General features: G+C 54.9%; 5 protein-coding genes across 5 annotated transcripts; 2 read left to right on the top strand and 3 right to left on the bottom strand.

Annotated features, from left to right (window-relative positions):
- Positions 1-423: 423 nt before the first annotated feature.
- Positions 424-958, bottom strand: PG985_014195 (uncharacterized protein; the record flags this gene model as incomplete). The annotated part of the gene is made up of 3 exons (XM_066833961.1): positions 424-460; positions 534-861; positions 946-958. 3 exons carry the CDS (start codon positions 956-958, stop codon positions 424-426), a joined length of 378 nt encoding a protein of 125 aa, XP_066678701.1.
- A 1,491-nt stretch (positions 959-2,449) lies between these two features.
- Positions 2,450-3,092, top strand: PG985_014194 (uncharacterized protein; the record flags this gene model as incomplete). Its single annotated transcript, XM_066833960.1, has 2 exons — positions 2,450-2,669; positions 2,734-3,092. 2 exons carry the CDS (start codon positions 2,450-2,452, stop codon positions 3,090-3,092), a joined length of 579 nt encoding a protein of 192 aa, XP_066678700.1.
- Positions 3,093-3,684: 592 nt separating this feature from the next.
- Positions 3,685-5,238, bottom strand: PG985_014193 (uncharacterized protein; the record flags this gene model as incomplete). The annotated part of the gene is made up of 1 exon (XM_066833959.1): positions 3,685-5,238. The coding sequence occupies one exon, from the start codon at positions 5,236-5,238 to the stop codon at positions 3,685-3,687; it is 1,554 nt and encodes a 517-aa protein (XP_066678699.1).
- A 744-nt stretch (positions 5,239-5,982) lies between these two features.
- Positions 5,983-8,520, top strand: PG985_014192 (cysteinyl-tRNA synthetase; the record flags this gene model as incomplete). The annotated part of the gene is made up of 3 exons (XM_066833958.1): positions 5,983-6,213; positions 6,279-7,424; positions 7,474-8,520. The coding sequence occupies 3 exons, from the start codon at positions 5,983-5,985 to the stop codon at positions 8,518-8,520; spliced, it is 2,424 nt and encodes an 807-aa protein (XP_066678698.1).
- Positions 8,521-8,782: 262 nt separating this feature from the next.
- PG985_014191 (uncharacterized protein) lies at positions 8,783-10,435 on the bottom strand (the record flags this gene model as incomplete). The annotated part of the gene is made up of 2 exons (XM_066833957.1): positions 8,783-9,463; positions 9,587-10,435. The coding sequence occupies 2 exons, from the start codon at positions 10,433-10,435 to the stop codon at positions 8,783-8,785; spliced, it is 1,530 nt and encodes a 509-aa protein (XP_066678697.1).
- Positions 10,436-12,384: the final 1,949 nt, after the last annotated feature.

Genomic DNA, 12,384 nt, shown 5'->3' with positions numbered 1-12,384 from the left:
ATGAACTCTGGAAACGCTCCTGAGTATCGATATATCTCACTTCAGCATTGTGAGCAGGGAGTTTACAGCTCGTAGTCATTAGAACTGGAATCCATACATTTTTGTTTTACCACCGAAGCCTGAGATCGCATCCAAAGCCCAACCAGGTGCCGTTCGTTTTGACCCCGACCTTACACGGGAATAAGCAAGGGAACTCTACGGCAAAACGACCGTCATTGACCTTGATATAAGCCTGTTTGTTTTTTTCTCTTCTTTGGTATAATTCGCGTTCATGTCACTGTCACTAATATTTTCACTGTTCAAAAAGGCAAGTAGTTATTTAACAATATTGTATTGTGTGTCATCGATTCCCTTAAGCTGATGGTGCTATGGAAGTTTCATAAAAGCGTGATGGTATATGACCCATTGAGTGAACATGAACCATTAGTAGTCCATGGTCTCGTGGCGGGCGTTTTGGTTGCTGTATTGGGCATTTAGTCGAAAAGTCCCCAACATGTCCCGAATGGACTCTCTCGGGTAGGAATGGGACTTACGGGTTGTACTCGTCGTACTGGCCGTGCTGCTGGTCGTACAGGTGCTCGGCCTGCTGCTTGGCGTGGTGCTTGGCCTTCTCGCGGTCGAGGTAGTCCATGCCCTTGGTCTCGGCCAGCTTGTCGACCTCGGCGGCGGCGAGGCCGGCGATCATCTCCTTGGCGAAGCCGTGCTTGACGACCTCGCCGTTCTTGCGCTGGCGGTCCTCCCACAGCTTCATGGCCTCGAAGGCGGCGCCGCCGGCCACGGCCTCGTGCAGGAACGAGGACTCGTGCTTCTGGGGGTCGAAGTTGTTGCTGTAGACATCGTCACGGTGCTCCTTGGCCTCGCCTGAGTGGATAGTGTTAGTGATGATGAGCTCTTATAGGGTGCCAATCATATAAGATGGATATAGAAGGAAGGAAGGTAGCGCACCGAATCCGAACATCTTGACTGGTATTGGTTGGTTTGGAGGGGGAAGGGTTGAGATATGATAGTTGTTGGTGATAAGGTTGATGAAGTATTGTTGGTATAGTCGTGAGAATGATGGAGGCAAGATAGTCTGGACATCGAGGGCCCAGGAAGCTTTACTTATATCCCGAGACTGGCTACCTCTCTACCTGCCACTACGTCGACGCAGTCTGACAAGCAGCATGGCTGATTGACTTTCACCCCACTGCGTACGTGTTTGTGGGAAGGAGTTACACTAGCCCAATGTTCGACTGAAGGTGGCAGGAGGCGGTGTCAAAGCCAATGAGTTAGGACGGCGGGAGGAGGATCATTGGCCGGAGGTCTAGGTCTACGCCATCATCATGCGCATGAGGGGGACTAACAAGACTGTCTGTGAGCCATGGCGATCCATTGGCCAGCCTGTTTCCGCCAGTGGTATCATATTAAGTTCCGATAGCCGGCCAGCTACGTATTATGTAGGGGACGAACAAACCACCGAGCCACGAGCTGACGGATTAGCTTCCAAACGGAACGGGACCCTTGATTGAAGGATATGACCTAATGGAATGGGCGCATTTCGAAACGCCAGCTCACTCATCCACGGATGTACGTAATCGTCGTCGTGCTTCAGCCATCCCGGCTAAGCGGCACGGGCGCGGCCCCAAGCAATGCCGCAAAGCTTGATTCCACAACCCCACCCCTCAGATCAGATCGCTTGCCCCTGAGCTGATGGTCGAGCCGGCTTCCGGACAGGTTGCGTAGCTCGTATTGCCATAGCGGAATTATCCACAGCCCCCGGTGGCTACCGGACGGGAACCTCGAGCGAATGCAAGGTGATACAGCGTGGCACGTTTGTTCTGTACGGCTACAATTGCAAGCGACTGACGATCTGACTGGAAGTTTTCAAGTCCTCTTGTTGAATGGGCTACTGTAGCATGTGGTGGTGGCCTATTGGCCCGTCTGCCATCAATTGGAAAATAAGGGTAGGTTGGTCTGAAGTCAGAGTTCCCGACCCGTCGTGACGCCTGTCCCCTGAACGGATTAGCACGACTGCTAGCACCGACCTAGCGTATATGCAAGCGTCTTTCAAAAACGCCCGGCACATGTCGCTTGGAATTGACAGGATTGACGACAAGAGAACCTACGACGGCTGAACATAGGTGACACTGTAACAATGCGATTTTTTACACTAAAATTCGGATACATCGACCCCCTGGACGCTGTATTCCGGCCAATTTCATCGTTATCGATAGGCTCGAAGTACTTACGAGCCTGCATTCGAGCCAGCATTCGAAGAGCCAGCATTCGAGCCAGCACCCGTTAATTTCAAAGCCTTTTCGGGACGGACGGACGGACGACGGCATAGCATCGATATTAATGGAAGAGAAACGACGTTATTCGTCACCAATTGACATCAGTCGAGAGCGAAGGCTGGTTCGAATGCCGGCTCCTCGAATACTGGCAGCTGGCTCCTCGAATGCTGGCTCGAATGCTGGCTCGAATGCTGGCTCCTCGAATGCTGGCTCGAATGCTGGCTCCTCGAATGCTGGCTCGAATGCTGGCTCGAAAGTGTGTGTGGCCCGGTCGGCGACGAGGGCGAAGCACGGGGTCGGAACCGACCAATCGATGGCCCTTCCAGGTCGATGGGAGCTGGAAAAAGTACATGGGCGGCCTAGGGGGCGTCGAAAATGGTCCAGATTGGGGGTGGTGTGAGTGAAAAAAGATGAAAATCCATTTGTTTTAGCGCATTGTTACAGTGTTACCTATGTTCAGCCGTCCCTACCCCGCCTTGGCACCCTCTCAGTTCCAGTTCGTCCAGTCGTCGGGGCCGGCCCTGCAGAGACGCGAAAGGCCGCCCACCGCTTCCTCCACGAGGCCTGTTCAGTAACCAGCTGGAGCTGAGGATCGGTGGCCAACTTGACGTGCTGTCTCCCCTCGTGGCTATGTTGGCGTCATCCATTGGCGAAGCCGCCGCCGAACCAAACCTTGATAGTCTTGCTTCGCCCCCGGTCAGCGTTGCATTGCAGAGCGATGCAGCTGCTTTCTTGCCATATTGGTCGGAGTGGAATGACAGCAAACAAACCCCTTGTAGTTTCATCTACTGGCACTGGACAAAGCCGTCAAGGCCATGAAACCGGCATGATGCTGCGTATCTATCGCATGAAGTCGAATCTGTCGTGTACATACCTTATGCGGGGACCTGTTCGATCATGGATGGACCCATTGAAGTTCAATACGAGGAGGGCTGTGAGATACCTGGATGGCTGGGGAGACTAAGAGTGGTGGCCTTTCGGTCCCTCGACTCGTGGGTTAAAGCGCTTGTCTATGAATAGTAGACCAGGGTTGCGATGTTGCATGCTATTATCCTACTGTAAGCTTGGTCACCTAAACACTACATATATCTGACTACTTCGGCAGTTCGAATGGATACAATCCAGGGACAGGATTGGTCAAGTGAGGTGCTGCAGCTGCTTCTGAAACAGTAAATGCCAAGCAATACCCGCTTCTTGGCAATGCTTATTTTCGCTGACAGTGTGGGGTAAAAACGCATTGATCGTCACTGACTACGAACGTGCATCATGGTCTGTCTTTTTGGCGTTGAACAACAGCATAGGCCAAGGAAATCACGGTCCAACATGGCAGACAAAATGGGGTATCAATTACTGATGCGTCTGCTGTCTACGTGTACTACTATGTAGGTCTTTTACATTATGTAAGATAGACTCAAGAAGAAGCTACTTCGGGATCTGGTTTGGACCGCTTCACATCCTTCTCGTTGTCCACCTCGGTTTCTCCAGTTTCTTCGGCCTCCCCATCCTTTCCTCGCTTCCGCTTGCTTTTGCTCTTGGCATGAAGTAGCTCTCTCTTCTCCTTCTTCCTCGACTCCTTGTCCAATTTCCCAATGACTTTGCTCTCCTGACCGCAAGGCCACTGGGCAAAAGCCGCCGCTTCTTGCTCTTCGGTCCATTCTTGTGGCATGACGGCAAAGACCAGATACGATGTATGTGTCTTGATTTCCGGCTCCGTCCTATGGATAAGTCGGCCCATCATGTACGGCTTTCCTGAAGAGGCAATGGGTACCTTAGACTCGTTGGCGCCTTTCGCGGGTGTGCCGTTGGACTTTTGCGCTTCCGGCGCATCGTCCATATCGACGTCCGCATCTCCGTTCTCCGCGCCTTGGGTTCGTTCGTGAAACTCCTTGGATTTCGACTCAACCTCCCTCAGCCGCTGAACTGCTTCGCCCACATCGTAAGGAGATAGATTAGAACCCCGATCTGTGGGCATGCTCAGGCCAACACGCTCGCGCATCACATTGACCCGCTTGTGAGAAACTTCGACCATTTCAATTTGCATCCAGCCAAGTTGACGCATGACCTCCACAGTCTTTGTCACTTGCTCGATACAGGGGGAGAAGGAGCAAAGGTGGACGGTGCGATCGGACCGCAGAGGTGACACCCAGGGCGTATCCTGTTCAACGCCGGCTGGCTTGCTTCTTGACAGATGATGTAACGCCTTCCAAGGAGCTGGCAGATCCAAGAAGACGCACTCGGCCTCGGGACTTTTACCGTCGACCAAGAAGCCATTGTTGTAAACGTCTCGATGCGAAACCTTGACCAGGTCCTTGAGCCCGTGAGCTTCGACCTCTGCCTCCATCTTGTGAAATCGGTCTTCGTTGAACTCGAAGCTGTAGACCTTTCCCCTCGCGTCATCGTCTGCCTTGGGGTATCCGCTGTACACCGCTCGCACCGAAGCGTGCGTGAAGCTTCCACTGCCCGCACCAGCCTCGATTATTCGCATGCCGGGACGGGCACGTATCCGGTGCAAGATGTAGCTGTAGTCCGGCGTGTAGACCACTTGGGTTCGATGTGGCAGACTCGTTGTCCATACTTCTGGTGTCGGTGGTAATATGTGGATGAAGCCGCTCGAGGCGGTCTCGAGACCTTTAGGCGTAGCTTGACCTGGTGTCGTGGCGGATCCAGCTCCTTCGGAATCTTCTACAGCTGCTTCTTGATCCTGCACCTTTCTCTTGCGACCTCTCGAACCGGTGTCGACGATGGAGGCTCGGACCTGAGCGCCCCATGGCTGGTTGATCAAGGTCGTGTGCGGGAAGGAGCCGAATCGTGTGTTAATGACCGAGCCCTCGGCATATCCGTCCACTTCTCCTTTGCTGTCTTGGAGGATGACGGGCATAAGATTGTCGCGCGACAGATGGACAATGGCGAGCGAGTTGGCATTGGTCCGATTGCCGGGCTCGAGGAACGGAGAAATTGCGCCCATCTTTGAATTTGCATATAATAATATGCGATTGCCGGAAAGAAGTCTGCAATTCGCAATGTGGTGAAGGGGAAAACTGTTCCCTGCTCTCAGAGATTGATCGAGAGCACTATGTCGCTCCGCTGAAATTTAGCTGTCGCGAAACTGCTGCTGCTGGACCATCCAAAAATTTCAGAAAGCCGATTGAAAGGCTGACAGGGTTTGTGGAGTGCATGGATTGAGGGGTGGCTTGGGTTTTGCTACCCCGCCAAGCTGGACCTGGTTTTGGGGGCATTCAATTGGGCAATACGAGCTGAGATACCCCGTGGAATGCAAGGCTGATAGCGCTAATCAGGTCATGGTCGAATCAGCAGCTGCGAAATCGCGGGATCTTCTCATGCAAGTCGCATGCCGTGTCGGTACAACTGCTTGTACCACCCTCCCAAGGCACTATTGCGCATCCTGGACACTTGAGCAGAATCGAGTGACTCTTACTGTCGATCCGGTGTGCTCCCACCACCATATGCTGCGTTCCGTGAGCTGACTCTCTCGACGTGATACAATTCTTTGGTTGTCTCCGCCCTTGTCTTCTCGTATTCCTCCTCTTCTGCCCACCGCCCAAACTCCTCTCCTTTCTTTTGGGGGCGCCCTTGGTCCTTTTAAGGCTTGATGAACCTCCTCTCCCGTCGCATCACGCCCCAAATTGCAATCTTCCGCTCTCGCATACTAGCTGCACCCAGAAGAGGCATCGCGACCCGCCCCACCATCATGGACTCGATCAAAGTCCACAACTCGCTGAAACCTGGCGGACCGGTGCCCTTCGTGCCCATCGAGAAGGGCAAGCTCTCCTGGTACGCATGCGGTCCGACTGTCTACGATCAGAGCCATTTGGGGCACGCCCGCAACTATGTCTCCACCGATATCATCCGTCGCATCTTGATGCACTACTTCGGGTTCGACGTCAAGTTTGTCATGAACTTCACAGATGTGGACGACAAAGTACGTGCTGAGCAGAACCTTTGCAAGTAGTCAGCCCTGCGGCGTAGCTAATTGCCTTCTTCCAGATTATCATCAAGGCCCGCCGGCAACGATTGCTCGACCTCGAAAAGAAGAAGGGCTACACAGATGCGCAGATCGCCGAACTGGCCAAGGCTGCCTTCCAAGCGTACGCGAAGAGCAACCTCCCGCTCTTGATCGATCCCGAGGGCGCTGAACTCGACACCAACAACTACATACCCCGACGAGATGCGGCGTACGGCAAGGTCCTGGCTGGAGGCACCATATCCGGGGAGGGACGGCCCGGCGACGACGAGGCAAAGCTGAAGATGCATATCAGCAACATGACGCAAGCAGTCATTGCCATGAGCAAGAACACCATCTTCGGTATGGCGGACGAGATTCTCCTGCCTTACCTCGACTCTCTGTACAAGGAAACCATTGATACGAGCGACCAGTCCATGTTTACCGACTTGACCAAGTTCATGGAAGGTGAATTCACAGATGATATGGACAACCTCAACGTCCTCCGCCCGGACATTGTAACAAGGGTCACCGAGTACGTCCCGCAAATCGCCAAGTTCGTCGAGCGCATAGTGGAGAAGGGATACGCATACGAAGCCGAGGGGTCGGTGTACTTTGACATCACCTCGTTCGAGAAGGCTGGAAACCCCTATGCCAGACTGCGCCCAGATTGCCGAGGCGACAAGGCGCTGCAGGAGGAGGGCGAGGGCTCTCTGTCCAAGAGTCTGGGAGGAAAGAAGAGCCCGGGTGACTTTGCCCTGTGGAAGAAGTCGAAGGCCGGTGAGCCCTACTGGCCCAGCAAATGGGGCAATGGCCGACCTGGCTGGCATATTGAGTGCTCTGTGATGGCCTCTGACCACCTTGGCTCTCGCATGGATCTGCACTCCGGAGGTGTCGATCTTGCGTTCCCTCATCACGACAATGAGCTGGCGCAAAGTGAAGCATTCTACTGCGAGCATGGCCACGAACACAATTGGGTCAACTATTTCTTGCACATGGGTCATCTGTCCATTTCGGGGTCTAAGATGTCCAAGTCCTTGAAGAACTTCCAGACCATCAAGGATGCCCTGGCTTCATCATACACAGCTCGATCTATGCGAATCGTATTTCTCCTGGGCAGATGGAACGACGGGGTTGAGATCTCCCCTGACATGCGGACTCAGGCTGATAACTGGGAAAGTGCGGTCAATGTGAGTGTCCCAATTTACAATGGCTGATCACAGCATGCTGACATTTCAGAACTTCTTCATCAACACCAAGTCGCTACTGGCAGAAGCGAGTGGCACCTCTGTGGCTCAGAATGGTGTCAAGGATCTCTCGCTTAGCGACAAACCGGCCGAAGGCTTAGCAGCTGATCTGGAGCAGGCCAAGAAGGATCTGGAGGCTGGTCTCATCAACTCCTTCGACACTCCTCAAGCACTGCGCGCCATTCTCGAGCTCATTAGAAAGGCCAACATTCATATTGCCGAGCACAAATCCGACGTGGACTTGGCTTCTCTGGAGGCGACTGCGAGGTGGATCACAAAGATTGTGGGCATTCTTGGCCTGGATGCTAACGCAAAGCCGCCATACGACGGACTAGGCTGGGTGTCTGCTGCGGCGGCCGCAAACTTGGAACCTGCTGTTGCAGTGAAGCCCTACCAGGATGTTCGTGCGGCAGTCGTCAAGGACGTCCAGGACCTGAACCTTGCCTCATCGGATGCCATCACAAAGCTTCTCTCGCAATCGCCTGACACCGACTTTGACGCTCTTGCTTCATCCGGTGTGCGCGATCCCGAGCAACTGGGTATGCCCTACCTTCGTTCCGTCTCTCGCCTACGAGATGAATTGCGCCGTGTTGCGCCCACTCTGTCGCCCGATGCCAAGAAGCCCATTTTGGCTCTCAGCGACCGCATCCGCGATTACGATTTGACAAATATCGGCGTCTACCTGGACGACAGGCCGGACAATCAGCCCTCGCTCATCAAGTTCATCCCTGCTGCCGAGCTCATCAAGACGCGCGACGAGAAGGCGGCCAAGGAGGCCGAGAAGGCGCGAGCCAAGGAGGAGGCAAGGTTGGCGCGCGAGAAGGCCGACCAGGAGAAATGGGAGAAGGCCAAGGCCAAGGCTGAGGACATGTACCGAAGCGACGAGCGTTATAGCGAGTGGGACGGCGACGGCATGCCCACGAAGATGAAGGACGGCAGCGAAGTCCCCAAGAGCCAGCTGAAGAAGCTGAAGAAGGACTGGGACCGCCAGAAGAAGGCCAACGCAGAGTGGCAAACCAAGTTTGGGGGTGCGGCCTAAACCTGCCCGATGAAAAAGAAAGAAACCCCCATTTCACGTGAATCTGATAGCGAATATATCTATCTCTTCTTCAATGAGCAAATGATCTGGACTCCTCATCTTGTCCTGTCAGGCAACATGCCCCATTTACAGGAATGCTTTGATTTGATATTACAATCATAGATCAAGTCGGCTAATAACTGTATGTGGTTTTTCATTCATTCATTTGTGACCCTCCGAAACTCCTCGCTGTGTGTCCCCCAAATTTTCGAAAACTCCCTTTTTATGAACCGTCGGATGGTATTTTCATCAATTCGCTGCCTGAAGAATGGCGCTCAGTGCTCGACGTTCCGCTATCGCCGCCTCCCCGGAGTCCCGTGGGACCCAGGCCGGGAGTGATCGGGTCGGCGCCGACACCCAGCCGTCGCGCCTCGTGATTCAGGCTGCTGTCCTCTTCTGCTACGGCTTTCCTCCAGAGGCCCGAGTGGTGGTGGCTGTCGATGTCGTCTTTGGTGTCGGGGGGTATGTGCAGACCCATTTCCAGGTCAAAGTAGTGGTTGTTGTTGCTATTGTTCCGCCGGACGCCCGGCGGCGGATTAGATGGTGGACTGTTGCTCCCGCTGCCGCTGCCGCTGCCGTTGCTGTTGGTGTTGTTTGTGTTGGTGATGTTGTGGGTGCTGCCGCCCTGTCCGGTCGTGGTGTTGGTGTGGGACGAGTAGATGTCGAAGTCGATGGCGACGGCCTTGCTCAGCTGCCCGCCGCTGCTCTGGCCGCTGCCGCCGCTGCCGCCTCCCGCGACGCCGCCGACGCCGCCGCATTCGTTGAGCCCGTTGCTGGCGCGGACAATTTTGGCGAGCAGCTCGGCGAGGTTCATTTCGATGTGCAGTTTGAGGAGGTAGACGAGGGGGTGGAATTGGAGGTAGACGGCGTCGTCGGGGAGGGACATGACGCCTATTAGGATGACCTGGTCGAGATATCAGTGTTAGCTTCATTTAGGTCTTCCACTTTTCCCCCCCATGCTTGAACCTAATATTAAGGTGCGCGCGGGTGGCGAATCTCGTCACATCAGAGCATGGGAGGAACTTACGTCAAGCGATAGAGAGAGGAACACGGCGACGCAGTTGGTCCAGAACAGGCGGCGGTACTTCTGCAGCCCGTTGGCGATGAGCTTGGTGCGGACGAGATAGAGGAACATCATGTTGAGCGCGATATCCGCCGCCGCAAACAGGGCCTTCTCGGTGCGGTCCCAGACGCGGTTGGCCTCGATCCAGCGGTCCGAGATCTGCAGGCGGGCGGGGATCCATACGACGAAGCAGCTGACGTTGATGACGCCGACGAAGGCGGCGATGCCCCAGCGCAGGCGCCAGGCGCACCGGCGGTCGGAGCCGGTCAGCATGAGGAGGGCGACGCGGTTGACGAGGATCTGCAGGATGCACTGCATCTGCACGGTCCAGAGGCAGAGGAAGCCGAAGAAGACCCAGAAGGAGCCCTCGACCACGAGCCGCGGGTTCAGGTAGAACCAGGCCAGGATGCCGAAGGCGACGCTGACGAGCCACTCGGCCCAGACCATGGCCAGGTAGCCGTTGAGGATGAGGAGGCGCGTGGGCCGGGTGTAGTAGCTCTGCCTCTGGCTGCTCCGGTGGCTGGTCTCGCGCCGCGGCGACATGGAGGTCGTGAGGACTTGGTTTTGGCTTTGCTGTCGGTGCCGCTGTTCGTGCCGCCGCCGCCGGTGCCAGCGGTACAGGCAGCACCACGTCTGCTTGGCGGCCTTGACGAAGGTGAAGCAGGCGCAGGCGAGGGAGAAGCCCCAGATGATGCTGATGGTGTTCATCTCATCCATCGACGGCTTCTGCTCCTGGTACCACGGCGGCGTGAGGTAGCCGCCGCGGGGCTGGAGCTGTCCCGGGGGCCCGGGGTCGATGTCGGCAGCGGACATGGCTGCTGCTGCTTGCTCCTGCGGGTGTGTGGTGACGATGCAGGGCGCTTCATTGGGAGAAACAATGAAGCGCTGCAGACGGGTTAGGAGCGACGTGGTGACGATATTGATCTCTTCAATCGTATCGTATTTTCTAACAATAGGTGTTTGAAGCAGAAGAAAGTTAAGATGGATCCCGAGGGGGTAGGTCCCCGACTGAGCTTATCTTTACAGCACACGCATGAGCAAGGAAAGAAGAGAAGACGGTCTCGCCTCAGCTACCACTACAGTGCAGCGAGCTAAGAATGGATCGTTTAAAAGGCAATCTGAAACTGGTCTGGTTATGGGTAAGAGACAGAAACGGCCGCCAGCCAAAATCAGGATACAGTATGGGTTACAGTATGACCTAGCGATGCCATGGCCAGTCCATCACTTTACGGTCGCTGCGTAGGCGGCATACCAGTGACTGTCTCACGGTGGCGCCAGGCCTGGACTTCTGGGGCGTCGTCCCCGTTGGAGACGTTAGCCTCGAACTCAGCTTGCCCTCTCTCGCCAAGACGAGTTTTTTTCCTGTCTTGCCTGGCTAAGGGGGGCCAGATCGACGGGATTGACGTTTGATCGACTGTGGGGAGGAACATATCGGGTCCGGGGTAACGGGATCGCGGGATGTTTAGGATCGCATACCCACACCCTGCGGGATCAAAGACCAATCTCGATTGTGACGTAGGGGACAAGGAAAGAGCTGCATGATGAAATGAACATGTTCGACTCCTACTGTATCAGGGCTAGCGGTCTTCGTTTTGACTCTCTTCCGGGACTGGTAGCTCGTGTCTTGGGGTATTGGAGAAACGCAACGTTGGAGAGCGATCCGAATGGTCGAGGACATGTCTCCCTGGCCGCTGGCTATTGACCGTTTGGAGACCTGTGTGCCCCAAACATGCCAGGAAGGATCTATCCATTGGAGAAAGCTCTTTGGAGCTGCACATTCGGGGCGCAAAGGATGTGTCACTAGCCGTACGCGCTGCTGTAGGGCATTGAGCGACTGGAAGACTGGTCGAGATGATGCGGGGCTGGGGCTGATGAGTTTGGAAACAGAGTTCGTCCCAAGCGAGAAGTATGCTTCCGGTTATATACCCGTCCGTCCAAGCCCGTGGGGCAAGGCAAGCCCATCGCCCATGTGTGTTGGAGAGCGACAATTAGAGTTCGGAGCGACCAAGACTAAGCGGCTCTAGCTAGCGCCGGAGACCAAGCCGGTCAGCGAATCCCCCATCCCGTTTTCCCCGTGACTTGGCTATGCGTGGAGTTGCCGCTCCAACGTAACTAGCCGTAATGTCGCTCCTTGCCTGGCGCCTTACAGTTGAGCTGTAGCTGAAGCTGAAGCTTCACGGTTTCGTCTGCTTGGCACGCGTTGGGCTGAACGTCTCCAGAATACTGTAGCTCTCTCTCTACCAGTATGCCGTGAGCATGTACATGCAAGAGGGGTCTTTGAGTGCTGAGAGCACAAGTGCGGATACAGGACGCATCAAAAAGGGGGGCCTAGATCTGGTTTCCCACCTCTCCTTCGTCGCGGCGGACGACTTGGCCAAAAACTCGGAACCTAGACTATTAATGAAACCTGCAATAACGGCCTTAGCCGCTGTTGTCAGGCCACTTTCCAACGTCAGCCTTGGTCCTAGCTGATGTCATGACTCTTGTTCCGCAACCCCATTGATGGGTGGCCGGGAGATTGCAGTCAATCGCCACCTACGTTGGTCGCAATCAGCATTTCTTGAGTTTCTCTTTTCCTTGAAAATACCTGTATTCCCAGTCAGCGAGAGAATTCCCGGGCGCGTGTCGTATTCCGGTCGCTCAGTTGCTACGTGCTTGCGCTGTGCAATATCGATGTTCACCATTCACAGCCAGGCTTTCTTGATTCTGTCGCACATGTGCTAGATATCCTCGCCGCATGATCAAGTCGACTGTTTTTTGAG

The sequence above is a fragment of the Apiospora marii genome (assembly GCF_038362585.1).
Source record: "Apiospora marii strain CBS 49790 chromosome Unknown utg000011l_segment0_segment0, whole genome shotgun sequence".
Taxonomy (NCBI): domain Eukaryota; kingdom Fungi; phylum Ascomycota; class Sordariomycetes; order Amphisphaeriales; family Apiosporaceae; genus Apiospora; species Apiospora marii.
Note: the sequence above shows the minus strand (reverse complement) of the source record. Positions and strands in the feature narration are given on the sequence as shown.